General features: G+C 39.7%; 1 protein-coding gene across 4 annotated transcripts in view; it reads left to right on the top strand.

Moving 5' to 3' along the window:
* The window catches only part of PLD5 (phospholipase D family member 5), a 154,872-nt gene that overhangs the window by 60,998 nt on the left and 66,176 nt on the right, over nt 1–27,698 (top strand). For all 4 annotated transcript variants that reach the window (XM_075412609.1, XM_075412598.1, XM_009942155.2 and 1 more), the window contains 2 exons: nt 19,214–19,382; nt 27,206–27,320. In XM_075412609.1, the coding sequence (XP_075268724.1) occupies nt 19,214–19,382; nt 27,206–27,320 (284 nt within the window). The remainder of the gene's footprint in view (nt 1–19,213; nt 19,383–27,205; nt 27,321–27,698) is intronic.

Here is a 27,698-nt window from a genome sequence, read left to right as displayed (position 1 = left end):
GACATACTTGAAGACTTTTCTCCTGCCACACCATCTCCGTCAATAGGCATAGTTTGCTTAAAGAGAAATAGACCATAGGAATTCTTCTTTCAGGAGAGATTTTTTAAAAACAATATAATCAGTTATAACTAAAATACCCCTTCACGGAAACAAACTCTTCTTCTTCTCATCTCTAAGATTTCTCTGCTGTTGGAAATGGAGGAGATGTGAAATCTCTTCAGATCAATGTCCTCTTTTCAAAACATCTTCCTCCTTCTATAATGGCAGACCAGAGGAAGGGTTTTGAAAGATTGTGTGATAATGTGGGGGAAATCTACTCTGAATTGTAGGTTATTTGTTGAGAGTCCAGGTGTTTCTACTAGTAAGAGTTAGGAACAATAAACTAATCTGGTTGCAGCCTGTTGGTTTTATCTGACCTTGCATCTATCCATCTTCACATAGTCCTGATATGATCTGTAATATATTATTGTCCAGGATATGTTAGATGTTGCACAAAACCATGAGATGACACAATCTGTACGTTAAAGCACTTAGTCTTGAACATACAAGGAATTTGGATGTAATAGCCTTTCATTGTATCTCTAAAATAGCCACCTCAGGAATTATGCTAGAATGGACGGAACTCCTGACAAGATTGGCATGGAGCAGAACAATTTCTATCTCAAAATACTGCTGAGTTTTCATCGGATGTTTTTATCCTGCAGTGGGAAAATAAAATTTCAGCAACGTAGACCTGTCAATCCTTATTCTTTTAGTAAGCCTGGGTAAATTATTTAGCATAAGATGCTATAGGACATAGTTTATGATAAGTGTGAGAAACAGAAGAAGAAAAGAATGAGTACCCTATATGGGTACTGCAGGCAGCCCCTATGAACTTACATTTAGGTATGTTAACTGAGAAAGTATAGGTCCAGCAAATGCTGGAGATGGGAGAATGAAATAATTTTTATTTTTTTCAGAGGGAAAAGAAATAACCTGAGTAATGAGTAACCAATAAACTTTTTTTTCCTTTTTTTGGATCAAGATAAAATGGCTTCATAGCCAATTACTTTGTATAAATTAAGATAATAGAACATTTTGAGTTTCTCTGTCCGTGAAACTATTTTTAGGTAGACATTTCCAGCTGCAAACGTCCAAACTCTTTTATAAGCACAGCTGCTGAACTGGAGTATATTAGGGAATATTTTTCTTTACTAGTTAATGTTCCTATTGAAATTTCTTTGAAATAAGCTTTACTTTTGGTTTCATGTATCTACCCCTCTTGTCTTACTGTTGGTTTTGTTCTGTAATAATTTATCATTTCCATATATCTCATTCACTGTAGCACATGAATTTTCCATATCCCATCTGTATTGCTTTTAATGTAGTCATTATAATGCATGATTAAGTCAAGTAAAATTCTTTTCATCTGTTGTGATGAAAGCCTGGTCTCTGTGGGACAGGTTGCTTGAAGTTTTATGCTTTCCCAGGTAGTGTTTGTAAGTTAACAGATCCTCTGCATTAAAAAAAAACCTAAAAAATTATGCCAGCCTTTAAATTTTACCTCAGTATTATATGATGTTTTAGCACAAAGATGTTGGAAAGAGGGATAAAAATTTCCCTTGATTTTGTAAAAGATAAGTTGTACCAGAATAATATATTTCCAATGATAAAGTAATTGACTGCTATAACAAGGTAAGGCAGTGGATCTACTCTGTACCAATCTGGGCAAACCATTTGGTGGATGAGAAATTTCCACAAGGGAAGGCAACAGTGGGTACTCTCAAATCGTGAACAGGGAGTGTATGGTGGTGTTTTTCAAGAATCAGTGATCCTCAAGATCAATACTGCTTAATATTTTAACTGGTGTATTTTGTGCTTAAAAACTAGTTTGAGCAATATTGTCAATGTTAGGAAGAATCTGGTAATTCTGCGAAAGAATTGGGCACTATCACAAAAGACAAGATGATCTGGAGTTACAGAAATGTTGCTTAATACTGTAAAGCACAAAAATCATTCATTTTCAGATGAAAAGCAAGAATCAGTGCTACAAATGAAGAACTAGAGGAGCCTGGGTCCTAGGGTAGGGCAATTTATTTTATTATTAACATAAGCTATATGACTCTTAATAGACTAGGATTAAATGAAAAGCTTTACCAGATTTCTCATGTTGCTGTTTGTTTGAAATCGGTGTAAAATATTACCAAACTTTATCACAGAATCTTTATGACTAAAGCTAAAATTTTGTTTTTCCTTTATGACAGTTTTCTTGTTGCCTTTAAAGAACTTTCACATTGTGTAGTAGTGATTTAAGGAAATGTCACTGTGCTTTTCTCACCTATCCAGAGACAGTGTGTGCAACCAGCAAATCTCTTCAAGGATTGTAGTTTGCAAATCCTGCAGTTGTAAACGGCAAAATAATCTTGGAATTGTTGGGATGGACCATGTTTGATGTTAGGTAGCAGCAAATAATCAGACAACACTTGCCTCCTGTATATCACAGAATCACAGAATGGTCCGGGTCGGAAGGGACCTCTGTAGGTCATCTAGTCCAACCCTCCTGCCGAAGCAGGGTCACCTACAGCAGGCTGCACAGGACCTTGTCCAGGCGGGTCTTGAGTATCTCCAGAGAAGGAGACTCCACAACCTCCCTGGGCAGCCTGTTCCAGTGCTCCGTCACCCTCAGAGGGAAGAAGTTCTTCCTCATGTTCAGACGAAACTTCCTGTGCTTCAGTTTGTGCCCATTGCCCCTTGTCCTGTCGCTGGGCACTACTAAAAAGAGTCTGGCCCCATCCTCCTGACACCCACCCTTCAGATATTTGTAAGCATATATTAGGTCCCCTCTCAGCCTTCTCTTCTTCAGGCTGAACAAGCCCAGCTCCCTCAGCCTCTCCTTGTAGGAGAGATGCTCCAGTCCCCTCACCATCCTCGTAGCCCTCCGCTGGACTCTCTCCAGTAGCTCCTCATCTTTCTTGAAGTGGGGAGCCCAGAACTGGACACAGTACTCCAGATGGGGCTTCATTAGGGCAGTGTAGAGGGGAAGGAGAACCTCCCTCGACCTACTGGCCACACTCCTCCTAATGCACCCCAGGATGCCATTGGCCTTGGCAGCCAGAGCAGACTGCTGGCTCATGGTTAACCTGTCATCCACTAGGACACTCAGGTCCCTCTCCGCAGAGCTGCTCTCCAGCAGGTCCACCCCAAGCCTGTACTGGTGCATGAGGTTGTTCCTCCCCAGGTGCAGGACCCTGCACTTGCCCTTGTTGAACCTCATCAGGTTCCTCTCTGCCCAGCTTTCCAGCCTATCCAGGTCACGCTGAATGGCAGCACAGCCTTCTGGTGTATCTAACACTCCTCCCGGTTTTGTGTCATCAGCAAACTTACTGAGGGTACATTCTAACTCTTCATCCAGGTCGTTGATGAAGAAGTTAAACAAGACTGGGCCCAGTACTGACCCCTGGGGGACACCACTAGTTACTGGCCTCCAAGTAGACTCAGCGCCGCTGATGACAGCCCTCTCTGAGTTCTGCCATTCAGCCAGTTCTCTATCCACCTCACTGACCACTCATCCAGCCCACACTTCCTGAGCTTCCCTAGGAGGATGTTATGGGAGAAAAGTATAATATAAATATATCATGTCTTTATAATATAAAGACATGAAACCTTTTGCATCTGTGACTTATTGAGAAGCTGTTTCTTCTGTTTGCTTCAGCTCAAACTTTTGTTAGAGTTGTCGTTCTCGCATCAAGGAAGGGCGTGAACTGGGTGAAATACCAGCCGTTCTGCTGGGCTCAGCAAGTTGGGATTATCAGTACCAGTTCAGTGTAGGCAAATGTGAAGTCTTGCACCTGGGTTGGAATAACCCTGTACAAGTGCCTAGAAGACAGCTTTGCAGAAAAGGTTCTGGCGTTCTTGGTAGACAACAAGCTTGTATGTGAGTTAGAGGAGGGCAACATGTTCTTCCGTCTGAACATGAGGAGGAACTTCTTCCCTCTGAGGGTGACGGAGCACTGGAACAGGCTGCCCAGGGAGGTTGTGGAGTCTCCTTCTCTGGAGATATTCAAGACCCGCCTGGACAAGGTCCTGTGCAGCCTGCTGTAGGTGACCCTGCTTCGGCGGGGGGGTTGGACTAGATGACCCACAGAGGTCCCTTCCAACCCCTACTATTCTGTGATTCTGTGATTCTGTGATTCTGTGAACTGCGTGCTGGGCATTATCAGCAAGAGTGCAGTCAACAGGGTGAGAAATTATTCTTTCCATCTGTTTAGCGCCTGTGAGACTCCATTTGGAGTACTGTGTCCAGTTTTGGGTCCTCCAATACTAGAAGGATACTGACACACTAGAGCATATCTAGTGAAGCGTCACTAGAGTGGTTAGGGAACCCGAGTGCACAAAGTACAAGCAGAGGCTGAGAGAACTGTTTAGCCTGGAGAAGAGAGGGAAAGAACTGTCTACAACTATCTCATGGGTGGTTATAGAGACAACAGAACCAGAGTCGTCTTCAGGGTGCACAGTGATAGGGCAAGAGGCAACAGATACAAACTGCAGCATGGGACATTCCAGGTACATGGGTTTTTAGTTTTTTGTCATTGTGAGAGTGGTCAAATATCCAAACAGGCACCCAGAGATGGTTGTGTAATCTCCATCCTTGGAGAAATTCAACGCTTTACCAGGCAAAGTGCTGAACAACCTGATCTAAGCGGACCTGTTTTGAGCAGGAGGTTAGACTAGATGTCTTCCAGGGGTACCTTCCAACCTGAATTATTTGATGATACCATCTGCTGGTTTGTTTGCTGGAATGCCAATTGGCGCTTCTTCCCTTCTGCAGTGGTGTTCTTCCTTATAGTTCTATGAGCTATTTGTGTCCATTTCTCAGAGGGGTGTCTGCTTTCCCTAGGATTCAGTGTGACATAGGTGATTCTTCATTCTGGCAATCTCCAGTATCTTTGCTAAGGGTTAATTCTGGGTCTTTGAGTAGAATTTCTTCAAATTTTTTTGCTGCAGATCCCAATCATGATAAAATTTCTTATCAGAGACTGGGTTAACTCCTTGTAATTGCTCTTTGCAGACTTTCTTTATTTTCAGCTTCTTTTTGTCCTCTCTGCTTCACAACGTTTCTCATGTTTCAGATTTCATGGAGTTTATCACTCCTCAGGTTTTGTGGTTAGACTGTTCTTGGATTAGTTGAAAATAATAATAAAACATTCTCAACAGCAGCTTTGAGAGAAATAAAGCTACCTCAACTGTTGGCTGTTTTGTTGGAAAGTGTTGCTTACAGAATTCAGAAAAGGGTTGTAAAAAGATTTTTCTTATGTCTGTTACACATTTCAGCAGTCATCCGGCTTTTAACTGGTCTGCTGCTTTAGTCTTTGTGTCTTTTCACTTTGTTTTACTCTTTGAACTTCACAAATTACAGCAGTTGTGGAGGAGCAGGGAATGACAGAGGTCTGGCTTAGTCAGTTTTACAACTTAAATATGTGAATAAAGTAACAACTGACTGTAAAGCCTCCTAAAGATACATTTCCCCACAGATATTACTAGAATTAAATTTGAACAAGAAAATAAATGATCTGAAGACAGAAAATAAATAGAAGTGATCAAAAAATACCCTTTCCTCAGACTGAGAATGGGAAAACCCTTTTTCTAGTTTGTGAGGTTATAATGGATCTTAAATACATCTTTTGGTTTCTTATGGGATATACATAACTGTCCAGCTGTAATTTAACTAGATTTTCTGTCTTTATACTGTTTAAAGGAAGCAATTCATTCGGGAAACTGCAATAAAAGAAGACAGAATTGCTTAGAGATAGGTACAATACTATTTACATCAGGCAAGATGTAACCAGAAGTACAAAGGAAGTATTAATGCCATTTTGTGAGGCACTGAAAAGTTTTAATCTGAAATACTGTGTGTAATTAACCATCAGCAGTCAAGAAGGTTGCGCTCATGCTGAGTAGGAGGAGATTCTAGGAATGAAGAGTCTATTTAATAAAAAAGGCACTAAAGACACTTGGCTGTGCAGGGTGAAACCTAAGAAGGGAAATTATTGTCATCCATAAAAATATTACAGGAGAGAGAAATTCCAAGGTGGGATCTGCATTACCTGAGGATAAAGGATCCATTTACCTGCTCTATTCTTTATCCTAAAAGCATATCAAACATTGCCTTAAGTAGCAAGGACAGGGACTTGATCAGCCAGGAAGCATTTTCCATTTGAGTTAGGACCTTAAGTAGAAGTTCCAACACACTGTCCATGGCTTACTGTGTTACCGTGTAAGCTCCTTCCTTGGAGAAACTAGCTGCCCATGGTTTGGATGGGTGTACTCTCTGCTGAATAAAGAACTGGCTGAATGGCCAAATGCAGAGAGTGGTGGTGAATGGAGTTAAATCCAGCTGGCAGCCAGTCACAAGTGGTGTTCCCCAGGGCTCAGTTTTGGGTGCGGTCTTGTTTAACACCTTTATTAATGATCTGGATGAGGGGATAGAGTGCCCCCTCAGTAAGTTTGCAGATTACACCAAGTTGGGTGGGAGCGTCAATCTACTTGAGAGCAGGAAGGCTCTGCAGAGGGATCTGGACAGGCTGGATCGATGGGCCGAGGCCAACTGTATGAGTTGCAAGAAGGCCAAATGCCGGGTCCTGCACTTGAGTCACAACCACCCCATGCAACGCCACAGGCTTGGGGAGGAGTGGCTGGAAAGCTGCCCGGCAGAAAAGGACCTTGGGGTTCTGGTCAACAGCCGGCTGAACATGAGCCAGCAGTGTGCCCAGATGGCCAAGAAGGCCAAAGGCATCCTGGCATGTACCAGGAATGGTGTGGCCAGCAGGAGTAGGGAGGTGATCGTGCCCCTGTACTCAGCACTGGTGAGGCCGCACCCGGAGTACTGTGTGCAGTTTTGGGCCCCTCACTATAAGAAGGACATGGAGGGGCTGGAGCTTGTCCAGAGAAGGGCAACGAGGCTGGTGAGGGGTCTGGAGAACAAGTCTGATGAGGAGCAGCTGAGGGAGGTGGGGCTGTTCAGTCTGGAGAAGAGGAGGCTGAGGGGAGACCTTACTGCTGTCTACACCTACCTCAAAAGGAGGTTATAGTGAGGCGGGTGTTGGTGTCTTCTCCCAGGTAACTAGCAACAGAACGAGAGGCAATGGCCTCAAGTTGCGTCAGAGGAGGTTTAGATTGGATATTAGGAAAAATTTCTTTCCTAGAAGAGTGGTCAGGCATTGGAACAGGCTGCCCAGGGTAGTGGTGGAGTCCCCATCCCTGGAGGTGTTCAAAAAACATGTAGATATGACACTTTGGGACATGGGTTAGCAGACATGGTGGTGTTGGGTTGATGGGTGGACTTGATGATCTTAGAGGTCTTTTCCAACCTATGATTCTATGATTCTCCTTGTAGGTAGGGTAACCACATTTTTAAATCAATAAATCTGTTTTTCCATTTACTGCAGCTGAAGGTAAGCTGTAGCAGAATTTCAAAGAATTATCATTGTAAATAGTAATTAGAAATTGTAGTTGTTACTGCTGTGCTTCTTGTTACTGGGAAGCTGCCAAGACATCCATAAAAACCCTTAAAAAAAACAAACCAAAACCAAAAAGATCCCACACAATAAAAAGAAAGGCAAACCAATGTAACACCACTCAAAACAGTAAGCCAGATTAGACATGCCTCGTGCCTCTGATGTAAAGAGTTTGAATGGTGACAATTTAGGCCGCAGTACTTAAACATCTGTCCCTGAATATTGTATACTGTCAGTGGAGATTTTCAGAGGCCAGTGCTGCTACTTCCTAATGCAGTAATTCCTGGGAATTTACCAAAGATGGATCCCACTGTGTTTGTCAGTACTGTTAGACTAACAAGGAGTCTCACTAATGAAGAGCTTTCAGTCTACCTAGACAAATCAGATATGGAAGAGGACAGAATGCACAAAAATGTGTCGTGCAGATTTAATAGCAATACTATGTCTTCTGCCCGTGAAGTCATTTGGAAGAGATTTAATGAGTAGGAGACTAACTAGAAAGAGCAAAACACATGCAAACGAGGTCATCTAGGCTGTAATACACAGAAGAGGGAGGTAAGGGGAGGAGGAGCCAGGGAAATGGAAGAGTTCAAATTAGAGAATAACTAGAGCAAAAGATGGTGGAGAGGAAAGAAAAAAAAAAATGGTACATGGTCGGAGCAAGCAGTTCTGATGCAGAGAATGCCTAGGCAAAAATATGGGAGTGAGCCTACTGTCTCTGGAAAGCCGAATAATCCCCACAAAAGGACTGTGATGTCTCCACTCTCTGGCTTCTTCCTAGCATTTCTCTTCTCAAGAGCAAGGAGAAGGAAAATCTCCCCAGAATGAATAGTTCATTCAGAATGGTGCATTTTGAGCACTTACCAGCAAAGTTTCATTGTATAAAACATCATCAAAATGAATGGTAACTGTGAGAGAAATTCTCATTGTTCCCTGACACAAAGTGCTCCGTGATGTCTGAGCATCTGGATAAAAATGAAAGAGGCAAATGGTGAGAAATAAGAGGAAGAAAGAACAAAGTTGTGGTAGAATACACAAGTTTTTTTGAATACAGAAGAAACTTGTTATGATACCTGAAGTTTGGCAGAGCACTTGTGAGCTTTTGAAGTGTTGTTGTGACCCCAAATAAATTTCAGCCGTATGCAGATGTTGATATGGCATTCTTCTTCATCGGTGTGTTTTTTTAGCAAGATCACAATGCAAGCTGTTTTCCTTCCATTGTCGTTAAGCATTATTATGAAATCACGCTCTAAAAGGAAATTATTGTCATGTTATAAGGTGCTGAAAAGTTTCATAGCATGTTTTAGACATGATGAGGACAGAGGTGTGTCACAGCCAAATTTTAGAGCTTCTTGTCATGGCTTGTCATACCCCAGCAATAGCCTAGTGGAAGCGTCTTAAGGAAAGTCCAAATACATGTGAGGAACAGATGGCAATTTCCATTCTTAGTCTGTGTCCATTAGAAAGATCTTATGCATATCCCCAAGGCTTATATTTGTTGTGCATAGAGAGCCATGAGCAGAACACAGCAATGTTTGACATCTGTATTCCTGTGTCTTCTTGTAAGTGAAATTCAGCTATAGTGTACTCTGAAATGAATGACGATTAGTCTCGAGAGATACTGTTGCTTTCTTTGACATAGAAGTGCCTCAGTGTTTCATTTGAGAATGATTTTTGAGTATTTCAAACAAGGGATTGTTTAGTGAAACAAGATTTACCTGAACCTTAAGAAATTTGTTTCTGATCAAAATATCCCATTAAAAAAGGGTGCAAATCTAAGTTGTGACAGCAAGCAAAGAATTGCAAGAATCTGGAAATGTGGATTATGATGCCTTTTCTGTTGATTATGAATTTTGAACTGTCAGCTCCCATCAGAACATGGGGAGAGTCACATGACTGCTGTGCCCATTTGGTTCCAATAATGCCTTTTTGACATCTCTAGTGGCCTTATCAAACAATCCAGGCACATTTTTGCATGATGTTGAATAGTAAATGTATTTATCAGAGTGCTGAACTTCTAGGTTAAAGTTGTAGTACGTTTCAGTTCCGATTACTGTTTAGACAACATAGGGGGACTTCAAGAGCTGCTGACACAGGCTGTGTTTAGATACTGATGATCCGGTGCTCATCAGCGCTTGCAAGATTTTGCCCGAAGTGAAATGATTAAATAAGACACTTCAGTGGTTCCTAAAATGAAACTTAGTTCTGTCTCTTGGAAATTTGGGTGTAGGTGTCACCATTGCAGCCCTTCCCTCTAGCAAATAATTCTTTCTTCGTCAGATAATTCTTTCTTCTTCGGCACTGATTGCAATGGATGAAGATGGGAAAGCTGGGACCGTAAAGCATAGGACTTTCGTTGGGATAGTGTATTGGTTTTCTGGTCAAACCAGCCTTAATGAAGACTGTGGTTAATCTGCTGTTAATTTCCGGTGTTAAGTTGGGTTGTTTTCTCTTCATGAGCCAAATTCAAATACAAAATTGAAATTAGGAGTAGCACAAGACCTCTGTCATATAGATTTTAATTTTATTATGTTTTTATGCTTGCCTTCATTAAATGTAGGTATGTTCATTTCTGGTTTGATGGCTTGGCTGCTCAGCTTGATACTGTATTTTTCCTTAGCTGGAGTTGATAAACTTCTTGTCCCAATCAGAAACTATGAGACATTTATAATTATTCCTATAATTATTCCATAAAACGTGTATCTGTTCTGACATATTAGGATTTTATCTGTTTCGTCTATATGTATATAAATGGTTGCAGAAGGTACAAAAGAGAGGAGAAATTACTCTGAGAAATTAGGAATTGTGATTATACTGGGCTTCATCGTAGGGTTGTGAAGCAAAAAGTTCCAGAGAAATGTTTTCGTTTTCTTTACACTCAATGTTTACATTTAATTCTGGAAGAATGAGGTTTGTATCTCCAGGACCTGTGAAATATCTTTGCTGAATTGCTGAGAAAGGCCAGATTGAAGACTCGAGGAGCAAATTTCACATCCTATCTGTTAAGTAAATTAACAGTGAATTAAAGTCAGTTCAGTAAATTAAAGATTTCTTTGGTCCACTGCGTTCGTATGATATTAATTCTACCTGGTAGAGAGAGAGATTTCAGGATCTCAGCTGATGATACCTGTTAGTGATTGCTAGTTCTCAGCTTCATTTTGCTTACTTATGACTAGATCTTAATAGTTACGTTAATTTTCTTCTGAAATAATTTTTAAGAAACTAAGTTATCTAGGTGTTTTTCAACAGGTGTGCTAATGTTGTGGTTCAATCTTAATATAATAGAGCTAGAAACCTAAAGCTAAGCACCTGAATGCAAGACCACGTTATTTTTATTCCAGAAGGACCTTTATGAATATTTGCCTTTGCCCTTCAATTGCATTCTTTTTTTTTTTTTTCTTCTTTTATGAGGGATTTTTTTATTGAGTCTTAATGATGCTAAATACTTGTATACAATGGAATCAATGGGGAACCCTTATTGCGGCATTCCAGTACTTAAAGGGGACGGATAGGAAAGGTGGGGGAAAATGTATTTAATAAGGCCTGTTGTGACAGGACAAGGAGTAATGGCTTTAACCTAAGGGAGGGCAGATTTAGACCGGATGTAAGGAAGACATTTTTTATGATGAGGGTGGTGAAACACTGGCACTGGTTGCCCAGAGAGGTGGTCAGTGCCCCATCCCTGGAAATATTCAGTGCCAGGTTGGACGGGGCTCTGAGCAACCTGCTCTAGCTGAAGATGTCCCTACTCACTGCAGGTGGGTTGGGCTGGATGGCCTCTGAAGGTCCCTTCCAACTCAAAGCATTCTGTGACTCTATGATCTTCATTTCAGCATCCTATTTACGGAGAAAGGGTGAGTTGATAAGGATTATTTTTGGTATGAGCCTGGGCATATAATAGCGGAGCGAAAAGATCGGTATGGAGCGGCATGGACCTGCATTGTTTAAGAAATTGCCTAAGTCTGCATCAAGCATAGGAGAAGTCCTAGGAAAACGAATAAGGCTACTTCAAGGCTCAGTGCTACGTTGCACTACATTTACATGGTTTTTTGAACTCAGGTAAATAGCAGTCACGTCAGTACAAACAAATTAAGATCTTCAATGTTTGCTGTTTGTTTTTCCTTGTGTTTTTATTTTCTCCTCGTGTCTGTGCTTGTTTCTCATTTGATGCTTTATGTGACTGCTATCGCAGCTCCCGTATTAAAAATGGTCATGGCAGGCTAGATTGAATTCCTTTTGGCACAAGGGAAGAACTGTCCCCGGTAGGTGGAAGTGCCATTGTAAAACATCAGGTCGGTTCCTTTGGATGCAGTTTTGCCTTTGAGCGCTGAAAGTTGCATCTGAAATACAACAGTGTAAATTTCATTTTATTACCTAAAATACATTTAGTTATAGTGATTCACAAGTTTAAACCTTAGATGACTTGTGTTTTTGCATAGCAGGTCCTTCTTTTGAAACTTACATGTTTATGATATGTTACAACATAAATACTGTGTTGCTCGTCACTTGAGGGAAGGTGAATCAGTGGGATTTTATTGTTGATACGTTCTTTCTGAAAGTGATGGTATGAGAGGGAGGGAATCATCTTTTTTCTTGCATAACAATCTATAGAGCAGACCAAAAGAAGAGATATTCCTGGAGTTATTCTACCTATTTATTCTATAGGCCCAGAGAACTGAGTTTAATCTTCAACTGATAAAAAAAAATATTGTTCCACTGACAGAACTGTTGACTGAAATTCTTATTTTTTATATAGTATCAAGCAAGAATCTGGCATGTAAAATCTGCCAAGCCTGATGGATGCATTGTACATGTCTGCACGCTATATTTGGCTTGTAGACATCGTGATGAGTGGGCACAAAAGCAATTATGTGGGAATAGCAATAACAAAGTGATCTCCAAGTTGATATGGAAAATATAAAAAGGCCGAAGTGGTGAGGAGTTAAAATATGTGTTGGTATATAGTTAGCATACCTCAATTCCTTCTGTGGGCTGGTAAGAAAAATTGAAAGGAGACTAAGTGCAAAGAAGGGGCAGCCATAGAAGGGGAAAGCTGAAAGGCAACTTCTAATTTTAGGCATTAGCTGAAGTGCTTCAGGCTGGAGCTCAGTGAACACCTGAGGCTGGCAGGGCTGTTTATTCCCACTCTTGTGCCACGGCCACCTCCTGCAGCGGCAAGTGAAATAGGCTCGGGCCACTCACTTGGCTGAAGGGGGCCCGTGTCTTCTGAGTCCAGTCACAGATAGCATGCACAGAGTTTAGGCCACTGGTTAGGAGATCTGTCAGAACTGTTTGCAGTAGGTGCAGGACAGCTACGCGTTGCGTAGCAAATTATCTGCGTGTCTTGCATTTGTCATGTAAAATGCTGTGGCCCTTTCTTGTGTTAGGGTGCGCTAGTGGCATCCACACTGGCCCAGGTGCTCAGTGTGACCGAGGAGTTACTGACTGACTGTTGTGATGAAGAGCAGAAGCCCAGGGCCAGCGTGTGCCTCCTTGCCTTGAAACAGCACTGCTGGAAGGACCGCTGCTTTGCTGCACCCTGTAGCCATGGCTCTATTTCATTATATGCTCCTGCACAACAACCTACTAGTCCTGTTTACATGCACACCATCAACCCTGGCTTACACTCCCCTTTTATTCCACTAGGTTGCAATTCACATGTCCAGGGACAAGGAAATTAGGAAATCTACTTTATATCATCTAGCTGGACCTCCTATACAACAGATTTTTACGTTTTTACCTTCTTATCTTGTGACTGGTTACCATTATCTTCCACAATGATACCCAACCATATTCTGAATATAAAGGCAAACAAGAGATGAAGAATCTTTCTTCAAAACAGAGACTGGCACTATGTGTCTTTAAAATTCCAGCACAATTTGATTTCTTAAAATAAGGAACATTAATATGCTAATTGCAGAGTTTTGCTATTGAGTGCATGGAATCATGTTGAAAATACTGCACTGAGAGCAGCTTTTCAGTTCAAGCATCACACTAGTCTGCTCTATCACATACTCAGAAATGTTCAGATAAAGCTCTGTACCTGGAGCCCAATGCTGCATGTCTGCAGAAAAATATATTCGATACCATAAATCTGAACATTTCTGCATTCACTGCAGATCTAATTCAAAGTATAGTCTTAAACCAAGCACTCGGCATCCCGAGATTTTTGTCTCTGGAGGTCAAAGTCTTCATGAATGAAATTCAAAAAGCAGCCAAGCAAATGTTTGCCTGCTGTAGGTGACCCTGCTTCAGCAGGAGGGTTGAACTAGATGACCCACAGAGGTCCCTTCCAACCCCTACCATTCTGTGATTCTGTGTCAGCAAAGACCTTTTGTAGCATGCATATAGACAGGCACATGCCCGTGTACAAATGCACATACGCAGGCCTCACCAATTGAAATTGTCAGTGTTAGAGGACTGGTATAGAGCTGGTGATACTCTCAGTTAGATGCTGATAATCTAGGTGCTTTTCAGTACTTAGTTTGAGTTCATGGTCCATTTTAAATTCAATCTTATCTGCTCTCCGTTTCACTTCCATTGTGTTCGGTCATGAATTTACTTTAATGGGTCAAACATATTTTATTTAAAATTGAAATCATCAGCATAAGTATTTGATAGCTAGCAGATTTTGTAACTTCTTATGCTGGAAGAATTAAATATAATTAATTACAGAGTAAATATTACATATAATGCACAGTTCAATTTTCCTTTACTGGATATACCATGTAAGTATCCAAATACACCGCATACCTTTTTGTTTTGGAGTCTGATCTCAAGTAGAATTGTAGTGCTTGATCTTCCAAATCCTTACCACTGACTGTAAGGGGAATATCCAAATATATCGAGAAGTTATGCCGCACTTTCTCTTTTTTTTAGGACACTTCCTCTCTGAACCCAGAAATGAGAGTTTGTGCTTTATGTTTTTGAAATAGTAATTATACCCTGCCTGGAAGGATATTTCGTAATGCCTTTCAGAAACAAGAGCTGGAGCTGTGGTTCTGTTGAGGAGCTAAAGAGAAGAAGGTCTTTGGCCAGCATGACAGCTAATGAGTAGATCTGAGGGAGAAGAGTGGTAGGAGTGGTGTGATGTAAAAGGAAGTGGGGGGGCCCTGAAGGCAACATGGTGAAAGCACTGGTCTGAGAAAGAGAGTAGGTTTTGCATGGATATTAAGACTCTGGGGTTATAATGAAGGAGGAGCTGGAACTCTGTGTGGAGCTGTGGTGTGACTGAATTGAGACAAACTAGAGTGAATAATGTTCTACAGCTAATCATTTTAATATGGTCTGAAGTTTGAACCAGCAAAACAATTTTCCTTTTATGCTTGTGTAATTGTTATAACTAAACTTTTCAACACAGAGCTATAAACTTTTGCCAGTAACCCAAATAATTCCAAGTTTGTTCAAGAGAGACCTATAGCCTCTGCCTAATTTCACTGCCCTAGCCCTCTTTCTGTTCTAATTAACCCAGATGCTAAATTAAGAATATCTCTGTTTCCTTCAGAGGGAAAAATTGGTGTGAGATCAGAAACAAACCTTCTCACTTTCTGACCAAAGAACTGTCAAAGATGAAGAAGAATCCTTAGCCTGGGAGAGAATTCACTTGGAGTTGTAAAATGCAAGTCATGTAGCTGAGCTCAGAAGAGTTATTACTGAGGTCAAGGTCTATTCTTTGGTAGGCGTTAAATACCATGATACTGGTTAGCACGTTTCTGTTAGCTTAGAGGAGCTTGAATCTTAGCTTGACCCTTGTCTCTCTCTAGAACTTCACAGAAATCGTATAACATTAGTTTCAGGTTTCTCCGTCTGTGTGAGGTAGGTTTGAGAGTATTCAGCTATATACCTGAAGAGGCTAGCCTATGTTGGCATTAATCAGATAAATACGTAAGAGACCAGGAAATCAGGGAAGAGAAGGACATCTCCAACAGGTGTAAGGTTATCTGCTAATGATTTTGAGCATAGGAAAAGTCTATTTTAATCACCAGGTTACATTTGTTCTGTTTTGCTTCGTTAATATGCCATTTTTGCAGAGTAAATTATGTCGCCATGTCTGATCTTCCTCAAGGTCTGTGAATGACCTTCTCTCTTGGAAGTTTTTATTATACCACATTTTAAAAACCTCTTTGTGGGTTGTGTAGGAACAAGAATGAGATCTAAATTTAGCTTTTATTGATGGAATTGGGGCTTGCAAACTCAAACTTTTGCACAGAAGGTTTAACAAAGCTCTTCTTGACTAAGTACTGGAAATTTGCTATTGTGCCGAAGGAAAGGGGAAGATTATGAAGGCAAAATCGGTTAGTTTAGAAACTTGAAGGTTGACTTTTTTTAACTTCTGAACTTGGTGTAGAGTTTTTGAGTGGGTTGGGGAATATATTGGGGGATTTTGGCACAATCAGTTCGTTATTAAAAGGAAATCTAAACTCTGAAAACATTTTAACTAGTGCCCTCACTAGATGAAATGCCTTTGTCTGCTAAGGAACACGAAGTACTTACTATTTGGTTAAACAAAAGACTAAGAAATGTATTAACAGATAATATCTGTTCTGAATAACAGTTTTGCTAACTGGTATGCATTTGGCTTCTATTACATAATCAAATCCAAATTATAAAATGGCAGGAGCTGCGTAGTCACATCCCTTATTCAGCGCTAGTGCTGTAGCCTGCTGAGTGGTATGCAGATTGAAAAGCTGGGAGCTGATCTCTCAGTGAAAGGCATGTTCAGCCCAACAGTCGGGACAAAACTTACTTACCAAGAGGCACCTTGGCCCTGATAAGGGCCCTTTTAAGATGGAGATGAATTTCACTTTGCCCAGCAAATTTTCCTTGCTACTTTCTTTGAATAAGTAAATGGTTTTTCTGTGGGACAGGAGGAAGAGCCCAATTTTTTTGTATACCTTGATGGTATCTGTACCCATATGTATCTATAGAGCAATGACCCACATCTGCAGCTCTTCCTGCATTACACTTTTAGGTATAGCCTCCAGTGACTTCTGGAATCTAGGTTTATAATATGTAGATATAGCCTCTTCCCCAGCTTTGGACCTAAATAACGTGAAGTCAATGCATCAGAGATAAGCATGTATGTGTTTGGCTGGATCAGGGCCCTAATCTCAAATATAATATCTTAAGCTTCTTGGACTTGGAGATATTGGAGATATTCAGAACCTGACTGGACAATGTCCTGAGCAACCTGCTGTCATTGACCCCACTTTGACAAGGTAGGTTGAGCTACGTGATCTCCAGATCATCTCAGCCCTTCTTTGGCTCTGTGACAGTGTTGGCTTTTGGCAGCTTTCAACTTACCAAAGAGTGGAATTTAAGTGAATGCTTTGTGGGGAGACAGCACTTCAGTGCAGCCCATGGGAAACACCACTACAAGCCACTGGAAGTGACTGTGACAGATTCAATCGTATCAGTTATTTTGTGGGCTCCTGTATGTTTGTTTTGTAGGTTCAACCAGAAAACATTGTATATGTCATGCAATATTCTAATGTTGGGAAATTTTGATCATATCTTACATTAAGGGAGTGATGTGCACTTTCAAATTCTACCTAAATAAGAACCACATTTGATAGATATTTTTTGAATTATGATTTGATATGAAGAAAGTGTTGGGAGAATATCCAAAATAACTCTCTCTTGTATCTACGTGTGATTGGCTAGGGAATGGAAAAGGCCAGAAAGACATGGATTCATTTCTCATCTTTGCCACTGGATTGTTGGGAGTTTTTTAATGTTCTTGTAGAGATCACTTTATCTTTTGTGCTTTGATTTCTTGCTCTTTGAAGGTGGCCATCCTACATCTCCATAAAACAGCTCTGGGAACATGGACATTGCTAAGAGCCCCGATATGATTAGAAATGTTAACTGTAACTAATCAGGCTTTCAAGGGATCTAATTAAAGTTTTTTTAAGTTCTGTAACAGGATTAGATGCAGCAGAAATAAGTGTAATACCTTGAGTGTTAGAGTAAAATGATTTCTTTCAAAGAAATATGTCATTGCTAGTAGACTAATAAGGACACTAAATTGTTAGGGCATTGATTATGTTGAAAAGTTTGTAAACAACGTAGGTAGAATGTTTTAGAATAAAGTATACTTTGAAGACATTAAAAAATCAGGATGTGTTTTTAACTTTTTATGGTTAATTTACTGGTGTTACAACTGTGTTACGGCAGTTAAGTTTAATGTTAATCCATAGAATAGTGTGTTGAAAGTATGTTGTGGAGAACATCATCAGTAATGGTAGCTTAGTGATATGTATGTTGCTTGACACATTTTAGGGAATAAGAGGAGGTTTAATGAAAGGAGGAGCTATGCCTGTTCTGATTTTGGGGGGGACTTTTGGTAGGCCAGAAGAGCAAGAATGTGACAACTACCACAAGTTTACTTTATCACAATTCTTGCTGGGTTTTCTTTATACTGTTAGAGTACTAATATTCAGTCTTTTAATGTGTTAATTTCTCAAACATGCTTGATAGTCTCAAATAACTGTAAAAGTTTCCATGTGACCCTGCAGGATGAACTGAATTAATAGACGATACTTGAACTAATCTGTTTTTCTAAAAGTTAAAAGCTGTGCAATTCTCGTTTATGCTGGAGGTTTGCATTAATGATTTAGTTAGAAAAAGTTTATAAATTATATTGCTAGAGTTGATAATTAATGCTATTAATAAATACAGAAACAGTCTGGAAATACTCGATGTACTTGGTTACAATGAAAAGAGTATTCTCCAAGTCCCTGCTACAGCTTTCCTAAATGTGGTTTGCATGATTCACAGTAAAAGTGGCAGATGCTGGGGACATGTACAGAAGTGCCATTTGGATAAGCTGAAAATTGCATTTGTTTACCTAAGGACAGAATTGGGGAACTTGTTCAATTTGTGTTTATTTTTAAGATCCCTCTGTCGAGTGTAGAGAACTTTACTGGCTGCATTTAAGCAAATTTAGCAGTGAGGCAGTATGCTGAATAAAACACATCATTTCCCTGAAACAGAGGAACAAATTTTGAACTGTCAGCTTACTACAATGTTTGTTTAGCTGCTTGGATCCATGTGAATGTACGGAATGTAATTTGTAAGCGTTTTGAATAATATAGACAAGAAGATCAATGAGCCTTCCAAAAAGAACAGGAAATTAAAAGGGCATAATGCGTTTCTTAACCACTGGATCCCAGTCAGAGCCTTACACAGGTAAACAAAAGCAGAAACATTAGGTAGCTTAGAGCAGTTGGAAGGGAGAATTTATATAGAGACTGCAATGTAATAAAAATGTCAGCTGTAAAAGCAGACCTAAACGAGTGCCATGGAGTATACGTTATGCCGCATTGCTTATAGAGAGGAAGAAATTAAATGCAAAGATGAGAGTGGCAAAGCAAGAAGAGATTGTTTCATTCTTCCCGTCCTCACCTTAAGGACTGATTCCCACTAACTGTGTTATAAGAAGTAATTTTTTCTGTGTTTCAGCTAATTTTGCAGAGCCTCATAAGCTTAATTGACTTTGCTGCATTAACAGTAGGTCATTTCTGCATTTTATTGTTTTGGGGAGTGTCGAGTGTGACAGTCAGCAACTTCAGAGTGAGTTGTGGGGTGGCACACTGCTGAGAGCCTCTGGGAGCAGATGCTGAACCACAGGCCAAAACTGACATTCTTTACAATTTGGAACTTTTTAATAGAGAAAAGTGCTTTTCTTAAGTGGTTATTTTTTCCTTATCTATTCTCAGGGTTGCTCTTGTGGAAAATATTCCTGAAGGGATCAACTATTCAGACAGTGCACCATCCCATTTGTCTCTTTTCCAAGGCTGGATGAATTTGCTTAATATGGCTGAAAAGTCTGTTGACATAGTATCTTCCCAGTGGGACCTCAATCACAGTCATCCATCAGCATGCCAGGTATGTTCTAGCCTAACAAAAGGATGGGACTTTAACAATCTGTTGCTGTTGTTTCACCATTAATTTTTTAGAATTACAGTCCTTCCCTGTAGCAGACCTATTTGTCTGAGTAGTCTAAGAAAGCATTTTCTTATGGGGATATTCCTGCCAATACAATAGTTTTCTGAGAGTGGTGGCACGCTTGGACTGTATAACACATCCAACACATATTCATTTCATTTCCATCTTAGGAAAGGATGTCATTATGTAATCTTAAGAAACCTGCAAAATTGTACTTATATTAACACATCCATAATTTGGGAATATAGATAAATCAATACACTTCTATTTGGTGCAACTGATGAAGTAAAAGAGCAAGCATGTGGATTAATTCTGCATCCAAATAGATGGACAGAATTACACTTACAAAGAACAATGTAGTGTCAGATGATTTCCCATACCTTTTCAAAATGAATCTTGGGAGGGAGTGGTGTTTGAGACTTCTGCAATTAAGAGCAATAGGAAAAATCATAAATCATAGTGAATGAGACAGACGTGCTTTACAATGATGTTGAGCCAACAAATACTTTATTCTTAAGAGCAACCTTAGAGATGTGGTAAGGGCAGGTTTCCACTTAGTATCACTTGTGGAACTAAGACATCAAAGAATTGATCGGCTGAGAGTATCTCCTCTTTTCCACCAAAAGCATTCTTTGCTAAAAGAAGCTGCTCAGTTGATGTGAAAGGGGGTTAAAATGACAGCCAGATAACTGTAAGGAATCGACTCAGTTATGCTATTTCACAAACTCTTCACTTTCTTCGCTAGTCCTGTTGATGCTGTGTGGTAAAAAAAATGCTGTTTGGTAGGTGATAGACAAAGACTGGTAATCCGAGCAACTGAAGATGCTACTGCAAATAGCCTGTGTTTTCAAGTCATGAACTGGATTCTGTTTCTTCTGAAAGAGGCTGTAGCCTAGTTGAACGGCATACAAGAACTTTTCTTCAGAATAAATCTGCTGCGTGTCCATTTAAAAGAGTGCAAGTTGGCGGTGGGCCACCAAGTGGAAAATGTAGTGCAAACTTTGCCTTTTAGAATGCTTATAAATATTGGAATATAGTTTGTGTATAAATTTATTGAGTATCAAAATATTGATATTTTTCACAACATAATTATGCAGCTAAGCTTTATTTAAATTTATTGCCTTAGAAACTTCAAACCCATGTACTGTCATTCAAGCAGATGAATTCAAAGAGAAAGTGCCTTAGATGTTTTTAGGATGTGCGTGAATTGGTATGTGCATGAATCTTTTAAAACTGTTTTGTCTGAAAAAAATTCAGCATGTAATTTGCTTCCAAACCAGCAGAGCCTAATAAATCCCAAGCAGAGGACAAAAATAGCAAACTGGAAATTGGGATTTCAGTAGTTAAGCATCAAATTCATTCACTGTTGCACATTCTCATGCAAAGTAAAGACTGTAAGATATTGCTGAATGTCAGAGATGGGAAAGGAAGAAGAGACATGTAACAATTGGACTTGCTCTTTCATCCTCAAATGCACTATTAAGGTCAGAAAAATGAAACATTTTTCATAATATTCTATCCTCATTATCTATTTCTGCCTGCTAGTAGTCTTACAAAAGTGAGTAATTACTTCTGTTTAAAGGCAATTAATATTCCAGTCATTTCCTCATTTGTATGGCAGTGTGGGATGAACAGCTGATAGATCTTTCTGTCAAGCTTCTCTGTTCATCCTAAAACACTGTGCTGTTATTGGCCAGTCTGATTACTAAAGAAATTGCCAAGAGGCAGCGTTTCTTAGCAAATCGCTGCCCCAGAGAATGTACACAAAGCTGAGTGTGTGAAAGGGAGGAGAGAAAGCTTGTATCGTTACATCTGCTTTCTTTGCTTGTGAAATGAAAGTGAAATTTCAGAGGAGCTTCAGTAATTGTAGTCTAGTAGTTTTCTGAAGTACAAATTGAATGTCCTCGAGTCTTTACAATGTGAGTTCAGGGATATTTGCCCCAAAACAGCAGAAGCATTATGAAAAGTACAGGGGAGAGATGCAAAACTTCCAGGTAGTGTGGTGCTTAGTGAGTAAGTTCTAATTGTTCCTTATGAATGGTTCTTGTTTTGTCAGAAACTAAGGTCATAACCATTTTCCATGTGGACCCACATCCTGCTCTATAACTAGTAATTTCCATTTTATGTATATTCAAGTTATATTGCAAAGCATGGTTCTCTGCAGGAGCACTTCAACAGACATGGATTTTTGAAGGAGAAGAGCTAAGTAGGCTAGATTGCTTTTTCTTTACTAGTTACAAGGTTTATCTCCATTCTCTCTGTATGTGTTTATGTAGTTACATACACACATGCATATATACACACGTATGTTCAATGTATGTATTGAAGAAAAATACAGCACGAAATTCTGCAATTTTGTATAGACACATACATATATATATGCCCAATATACACATCACCTATATGTATACATAGTGTCCATTTTGTCCAAATGTATATTGGACATATGCATATAAGTATGCATGTGTGTATATAAAAGTGCAGAATGTCTTGCTGTATTTTTCTTCGTTTTTGTTCGTGGGTATGTTACCTAGTGTCCTTGATAGTTGCCTGTCCATGTTTTGTTGTTATAAATCTAAATAAATAGTCATTGCTGACTGAGCTGTCCAGGTCACAGCTGCTGTGCTCAGCCGCCTGAGTTCAGGAGTCTTCTGAAATTGGAGTCTTTGAATGCAAACATACAATGCTACAATGCTGTGTGTGCTTCCACAGCTTAGGCAGTCAAATAAACAACTATTTGTTTGGCAAAATACTGAGTAGGCTTTCTACACTTGCTTTTCACATTCAGAAGAAAACCATGTGTTTTGGCAACGTAGTGATGTCATCTGTGTGCATTTTCAAGATCTCAGGGTAGTTGTCACACAGAGGCTTTGAGGTTTTCACTGAATGTGAACGTTTGACTTCTCCTGTGGCAGTCTGGTGTTTAAAGATATCTGAGGACAATGGAAACAGAATTTTTGAGGATGGCTTTTAATTCATTTGCAGTGAAGGGAAAGGTGAACATAAGATCATGCCAATTTCATGATTTCACAATTCATTTTCTCTGGCTCATCTTATGTTTAGAAACTTTAATTTAGAGTGACCTTTTATATTTCCAGTAAGTCCTTCCTCACAAATTTCATTTTAAGTTTAACAAATAAGAATTAATGCCATCATGGTTTATTGGTATTGCCACAGTTATGCCACAGAAATTGGCTACAATCAGCTGCAGCGATTGCAGTGTATTTTCTTTTCTGTAAACACATCTTTACAGAAACATCTTTTCTCTTTAGGTGGTGGCATATCCACAGTGTAGCTTGTACAGCCTGAGGCATAGAGAAGAAATTAAAAAAGAAAATTTCTAAAGTTAAAGCATTTTTTTTAACTCTGAAATTCCAACAACTGACATTCCCTCCCTTTTCATTAGCTGTTTTGCTAGAAGAATTTGAGGAGAGCATGTGAGTTTCTCTGTTCTGCATTAAATGGCAGAAATTAAATTTAGGGTTTCTTGGTTTATTTGCTCTATTGGTTTCTGCCAGCATGCTATGATTTTTAGTAATATTTCCTAGATATACTCAAACACTTGATCATAGGACAACTTTTAAAAATACTAGTGGAATTATATAGAATAAATCCAGAAGAAAATTCTGGAACTAACCAGTTTTATCTCTGTGGAAAGCAAAAGCTAAGCATTGTCTAAATAGGAGGAATCTAAGTTAACGAAGAGCACAATAATTCAATTTTAGAGTACTTCAATAAAGACAGTATTCTTGTGTTCATATCTCCACTATTTTCATTTTAATGAGGAACATATGCTAATAAAGACAACAGCAGGCAAGGGAAATCAGCCAGGTTAGAATCAGTCTGCCTAGTGACTGCTAAGAAATTGCTTTGGGGGCAATTTCAGGGCCTTTTGGTAATGATAACTTTCCTTTTTTTTTTTTTTTTTTTTTTTAAATTCGCCAGGTGGCTGTGGCAGGTACAGTTGGGATTGATGTTTCGATGTATGGTAGTTGAAAGCTACCATGAGAATGTCAGTTTGTTCGTGTGACACATACTTTTTACATCCTATTTTGTCACTTTCAGTAGGGTTTTTGAAACAGCCCAGTGAAAAGTGTAAAAGAATATTTTATCAGGATAGGCAGATTTCTAGTGGTATTGCTTGCTAAAATGCAGATATGGTATAAGGTAGCGCACTGCAGTTTCATAGCACTTGGCTGCCACTGTTTCTCAGTCCTCACGAGCTGAGTTGATAGGAATGGTTCTGATCGCTGTCACGTAGCTGCGCAGCAGCCAGGTATTGTCTCGCAAAGGGAATGTGGTCTGAATGACAGCGTGAGGGTTTGTATTCAGCAGAAGCATTTCAAATGTGTTGACAGCAGTGAAAACTCTTCAGACCTTCTGTCCTGTCTTTTTCCTTTTCATATAATAAAACAGCAAAATTGCAAGTAAACATGTCAGTATAGAAACTGAGTTTCAAATTAATATTAATGGGAAAGAAGGCCAGGTTCTTTAACAATGAAGGAAGAATTTCTAGTACTCTCCTTTACTATAATATGTACAGATTTTTAAAAACCAGTTGTGAATTTTTTGTAGTTCTTTAAAGTGTCTAGACTAAGCCTTGGTGAGTGTGCGAATGCCTGCTGAGGGATGATGCAGCGAGAGATGAGACGGAGGGAATTCTTTGCAGTTCTGGCACCGGATGGTGTTTTTGTATACCTGTATAAACACACATATTTGTGGTGAGTCCACTCCTAGTCTCAACAATCTCTTCTTGAAGATGCTTTAAATGTTTTATCAGTTTGAGGTTTCACGATAATTGGACAAAAAAGGATATTATAAATGCACAGCTTATGATGTCCTTGGTGGAAAGAGAGATGTATTTTCAGAGGAGATGTCTTCGATGGAATGCAGGGCTGCACTCCAAGGGATCTGTTCACCCATAGGATGGGCCATTCAGCGGCAGCACGGCCTGTGAGAGACAGCTGGGTGGTCCATCAGGGATGCTGTGTTGGTCACATCAGGGCATACTAAGATCAGGTAAAACTAATGCTGCCATGTTCTTCTTTATCCAAACTAAATTTAGTACGGAAAGTCCAGGCTTGTTTATCAAAGCTTTTGTAAATAAAATCTCATGCAGGTAGAAGTGAAGTGGCAATAATGTCCAAAAATAATTACCTTGGGGGGGGGAAAATGTAAAGAACCATCCCCTGAAATAAATTATTTTATCATCTTTAGATGGTAACTTTCTAAGCATTTCTTTAGTAGAACATTTAATGTGTTAGTTCATGTTGGTAATGCGAATCACTTTCCATCAAGTTTATGAATGCTTTTTCCAGGTTTATTTTCATATGCTACAGCTTTCTACTATGCTTCTAGTCAAAATCAGTTTTTACACATAACCCAAGCAAAAACAATGTGTCTCTGTTTGTCTTTCTACCTAGTAATTTAAATCAACATATAAAATGTTTCTGAATAGTAGTTTCTACATATATATTATATATTTAATTAATTAATGTCATGCAAGCCTTTTAGCCCTTAATTGTCCCTGCTCACTTCTTGAAGAGGTAAAACTAATGAAACTTAAAACTGGTGGTGCCTCCAGCTGTTGAACCCAGAAGTGGGGCCAAGAGCTGCCTGCGCTCTGGCACCTCAGGAGCCTGTCACCCCAGGGGAGCTGGGGGCTGGGGCAAGGCGTGGGCTGGGAACTCGGCGGACAACACCACAGTGACTGCGGGTCCTAGATTCGGCTGGAGTTCAGCAGTGCCAGTCTGCAGCCATTGTGGGAGGGACCCTCTTGGGGGGACCAGGGCACCCAGGAACACTGGGCAGTGCCCCTGTGCTCCCTCAGGGTCACGATGCAGCTGCTGCATACCTCTGTACGCAGCATCCCTCCCCTCCACACTGCTACCTCATTAATTCTTACCTCTGGTAACATCTGCCCCTCTTCTCCTTAAAAAAATACAACACAACCACTGATGTGAGAATTAAGGATGCTTTTAGTTGCATGATGAATGTGAGGGAAAGTCAATCTTTGACTTGCACAGTAACTGAGTGAGGGCTTCTGGGTGTGTGAGTTAAACCGTGAGTGTTATTTCTTACATGTGGGACCACCTAGTGACCTCAAAAAATGCTGAATCTGAGTGTAAGACGCATTTGGAGCTTCATGCAAAGCATGTTTTTGTTTTCCTGTTCAGTTAACTATTGTCTAGTTCTTTCGTTATGGCAGTATCTTGTTGATTACCAAGTCTCTGTGAGCCCTAGGATGAAAGCAGCAAGCTATGCTGTGGATTTGAGCAAACAAGCAAGCATATGTTACAAAAGTAAAACATAAACGGTAGGTCTGTGTTTCAATTGCAGCCTCTGCTGCTCGGTAATTTTGAGAAAGCTATTTTTTGGGAGGGTGGGTACTCTTGGTTTGCCACATACGTTCAACATAAGTGAATGTTAAAAAATAGGTCTGTACTGTAGGCAGGCTGAAGAGTTACTTTCTGAGACTGCGTAATGCTTAAGTCTCGCCAAGGCTCGAGGTGTCAATCTGTGCAGGCAATTACAGGGGCAAAGGGTGGTCATCCACTGTCTTCTGCTTCTGGGTGCGATGTGGGAGGAAGACTTCTGTCTGTGTTGATAGTGCATGCCAGATTCTTTCATCTCAAACTGCTTTTACATCAGCCATTTTTCTAGAATGGAAAGATCCCTTAAAGATTTTGAGAGTAACAGTTTGTACAGGGAATTGTCTAACGGGGTTCTGCGGAAAGCTTTATCTTCTACCTGTTTGTTTTAACATTGATATGACTCTTGCTTTTTTTTTGTTTTAGCTTTACCTTGGAGCCAGCATTATATTGAATCTAACATGAGCTGTGTAGGTAGGGCAGGCACTTTGTTAGCTGATTAAACCCAAAGTTTTTGTGTATTTGACTACTAAGTGTAACTGGTGTCTGCTGTAGTAAGCTAGAACGGCAGTAAGGAAACAGGCTCTAACTCTGGTTGTAGTAACACGGCACAGTAGTGGTACATTGTGTATTTTATTCTTGACATCATGTAGTTAGATGCTTCTAAGTATTTTTCTTCAAGTTAAAATATTGAATCTAAAATTAAACATTTACTGCACAATCGGAAGGTCTACTTTTTCTGTTTCTTGGATGTGGAAAACTGCGGTGATTTAAAATTTTATTCATCATGTGAAACAAATATCTTGATCTCTGTTTTAACAAATATCTAGTTCAGGATGAGATTCCATTTTTTGTTCTGTGTTAGAAATAGGGCTTAAATAGTAAAGTCATAACTGTAAAAAGGAATAGCAATATTAGTTTCCTTCCTGGTATAGCTCATCTAAAGATGGGCATGCGACCACTTGAAAACGTATTGCCCTACGGCTAGAACCACTTATAAAATATAATTCAATACAGAATGATTGTAATTAACTCTTTTGCTTGCACTTTTTGTCCTGATTTAACAGAATGTATTTATTTAGAAGAAAAGTAATGTAAAAATATTGTTATGCAGCATAAAAAAATGGACACTTCATTCTCTGCGTGTCACCTGTCATCAATAGTATTGCACAGTCTGGGAAAAGGAGGCGGCAAGTTTGGCCTTCAAAACAGCACTTCTCCGAGAAAAAGCTGAGTTGATGGCCTTTAGCGTAGATTTAACTGTATCTAGGAACATATTTACTCAGCAGTTGTGCAATATATTTTTGTTTTAACATGGGTCTTTAATTTGTTGATGTGCAGTTTGAACAATTCTATCTTATATCTTCTCCTTTCCTTTAATGTTCTTCCCAGGGTCAGCGTCTTTTCGAAAAATTGCTTGAACTGGCATCCCGAAACATTGAGATAAAACTAGTGAGTGACATACTGCCCGTGGAATCAAAGGTATTAAACGACTTGAAAGCAAAGGGTAAGACCAAGGTCTTTATGTTGTTATGCCATTGACTGCTACGTCGTATTCCTTAAAATGCAGACTCAGATGATGTATAAAATGCACACTATTGGTTTAGCACTCTTACCCTATAACCTTTCAGCTTTCTCTGGTTCATAGTTATTAAAAATCTGAAACTCTGTTACTATAGTTGGAGTAGTTGTTTGCAGTTTGCAAGTGGTCAAAAACGTGGTGCAGTGGTTAGGTAGATGTTTAAACTCATTATAGCCATTCTAATGTTAGACGACGTAGCTTGAGAGACTGCTGTCATACCTTGTGGGACAAGATAGCTTCCTCTTTTCAGCAATGGTGAAATAAATTAATAAAACAACACATTTATGGTACTGATGATTCTGA

Source organism: Opisthocomus hoazin, chromosome 2 (genome assembly GCF_030867145.1).
Source record: "Opisthocomus hoazin isolate bOpiHoa1 chromosome 2, bOpiHoa1.hap1, whole genome shotgun sequence".
Classification (NCBI taxonomy): Eukaryota; Metazoa; Chordata; class Aves; order Opisthocomiformes; family Opisthocomidae; genus Opisthocomus; species Opisthocomus hoazin.
Note: the sequence above shows the minus strand (reverse complement) of the source record. Positions and strands in the feature narration are given on the sequence as shown.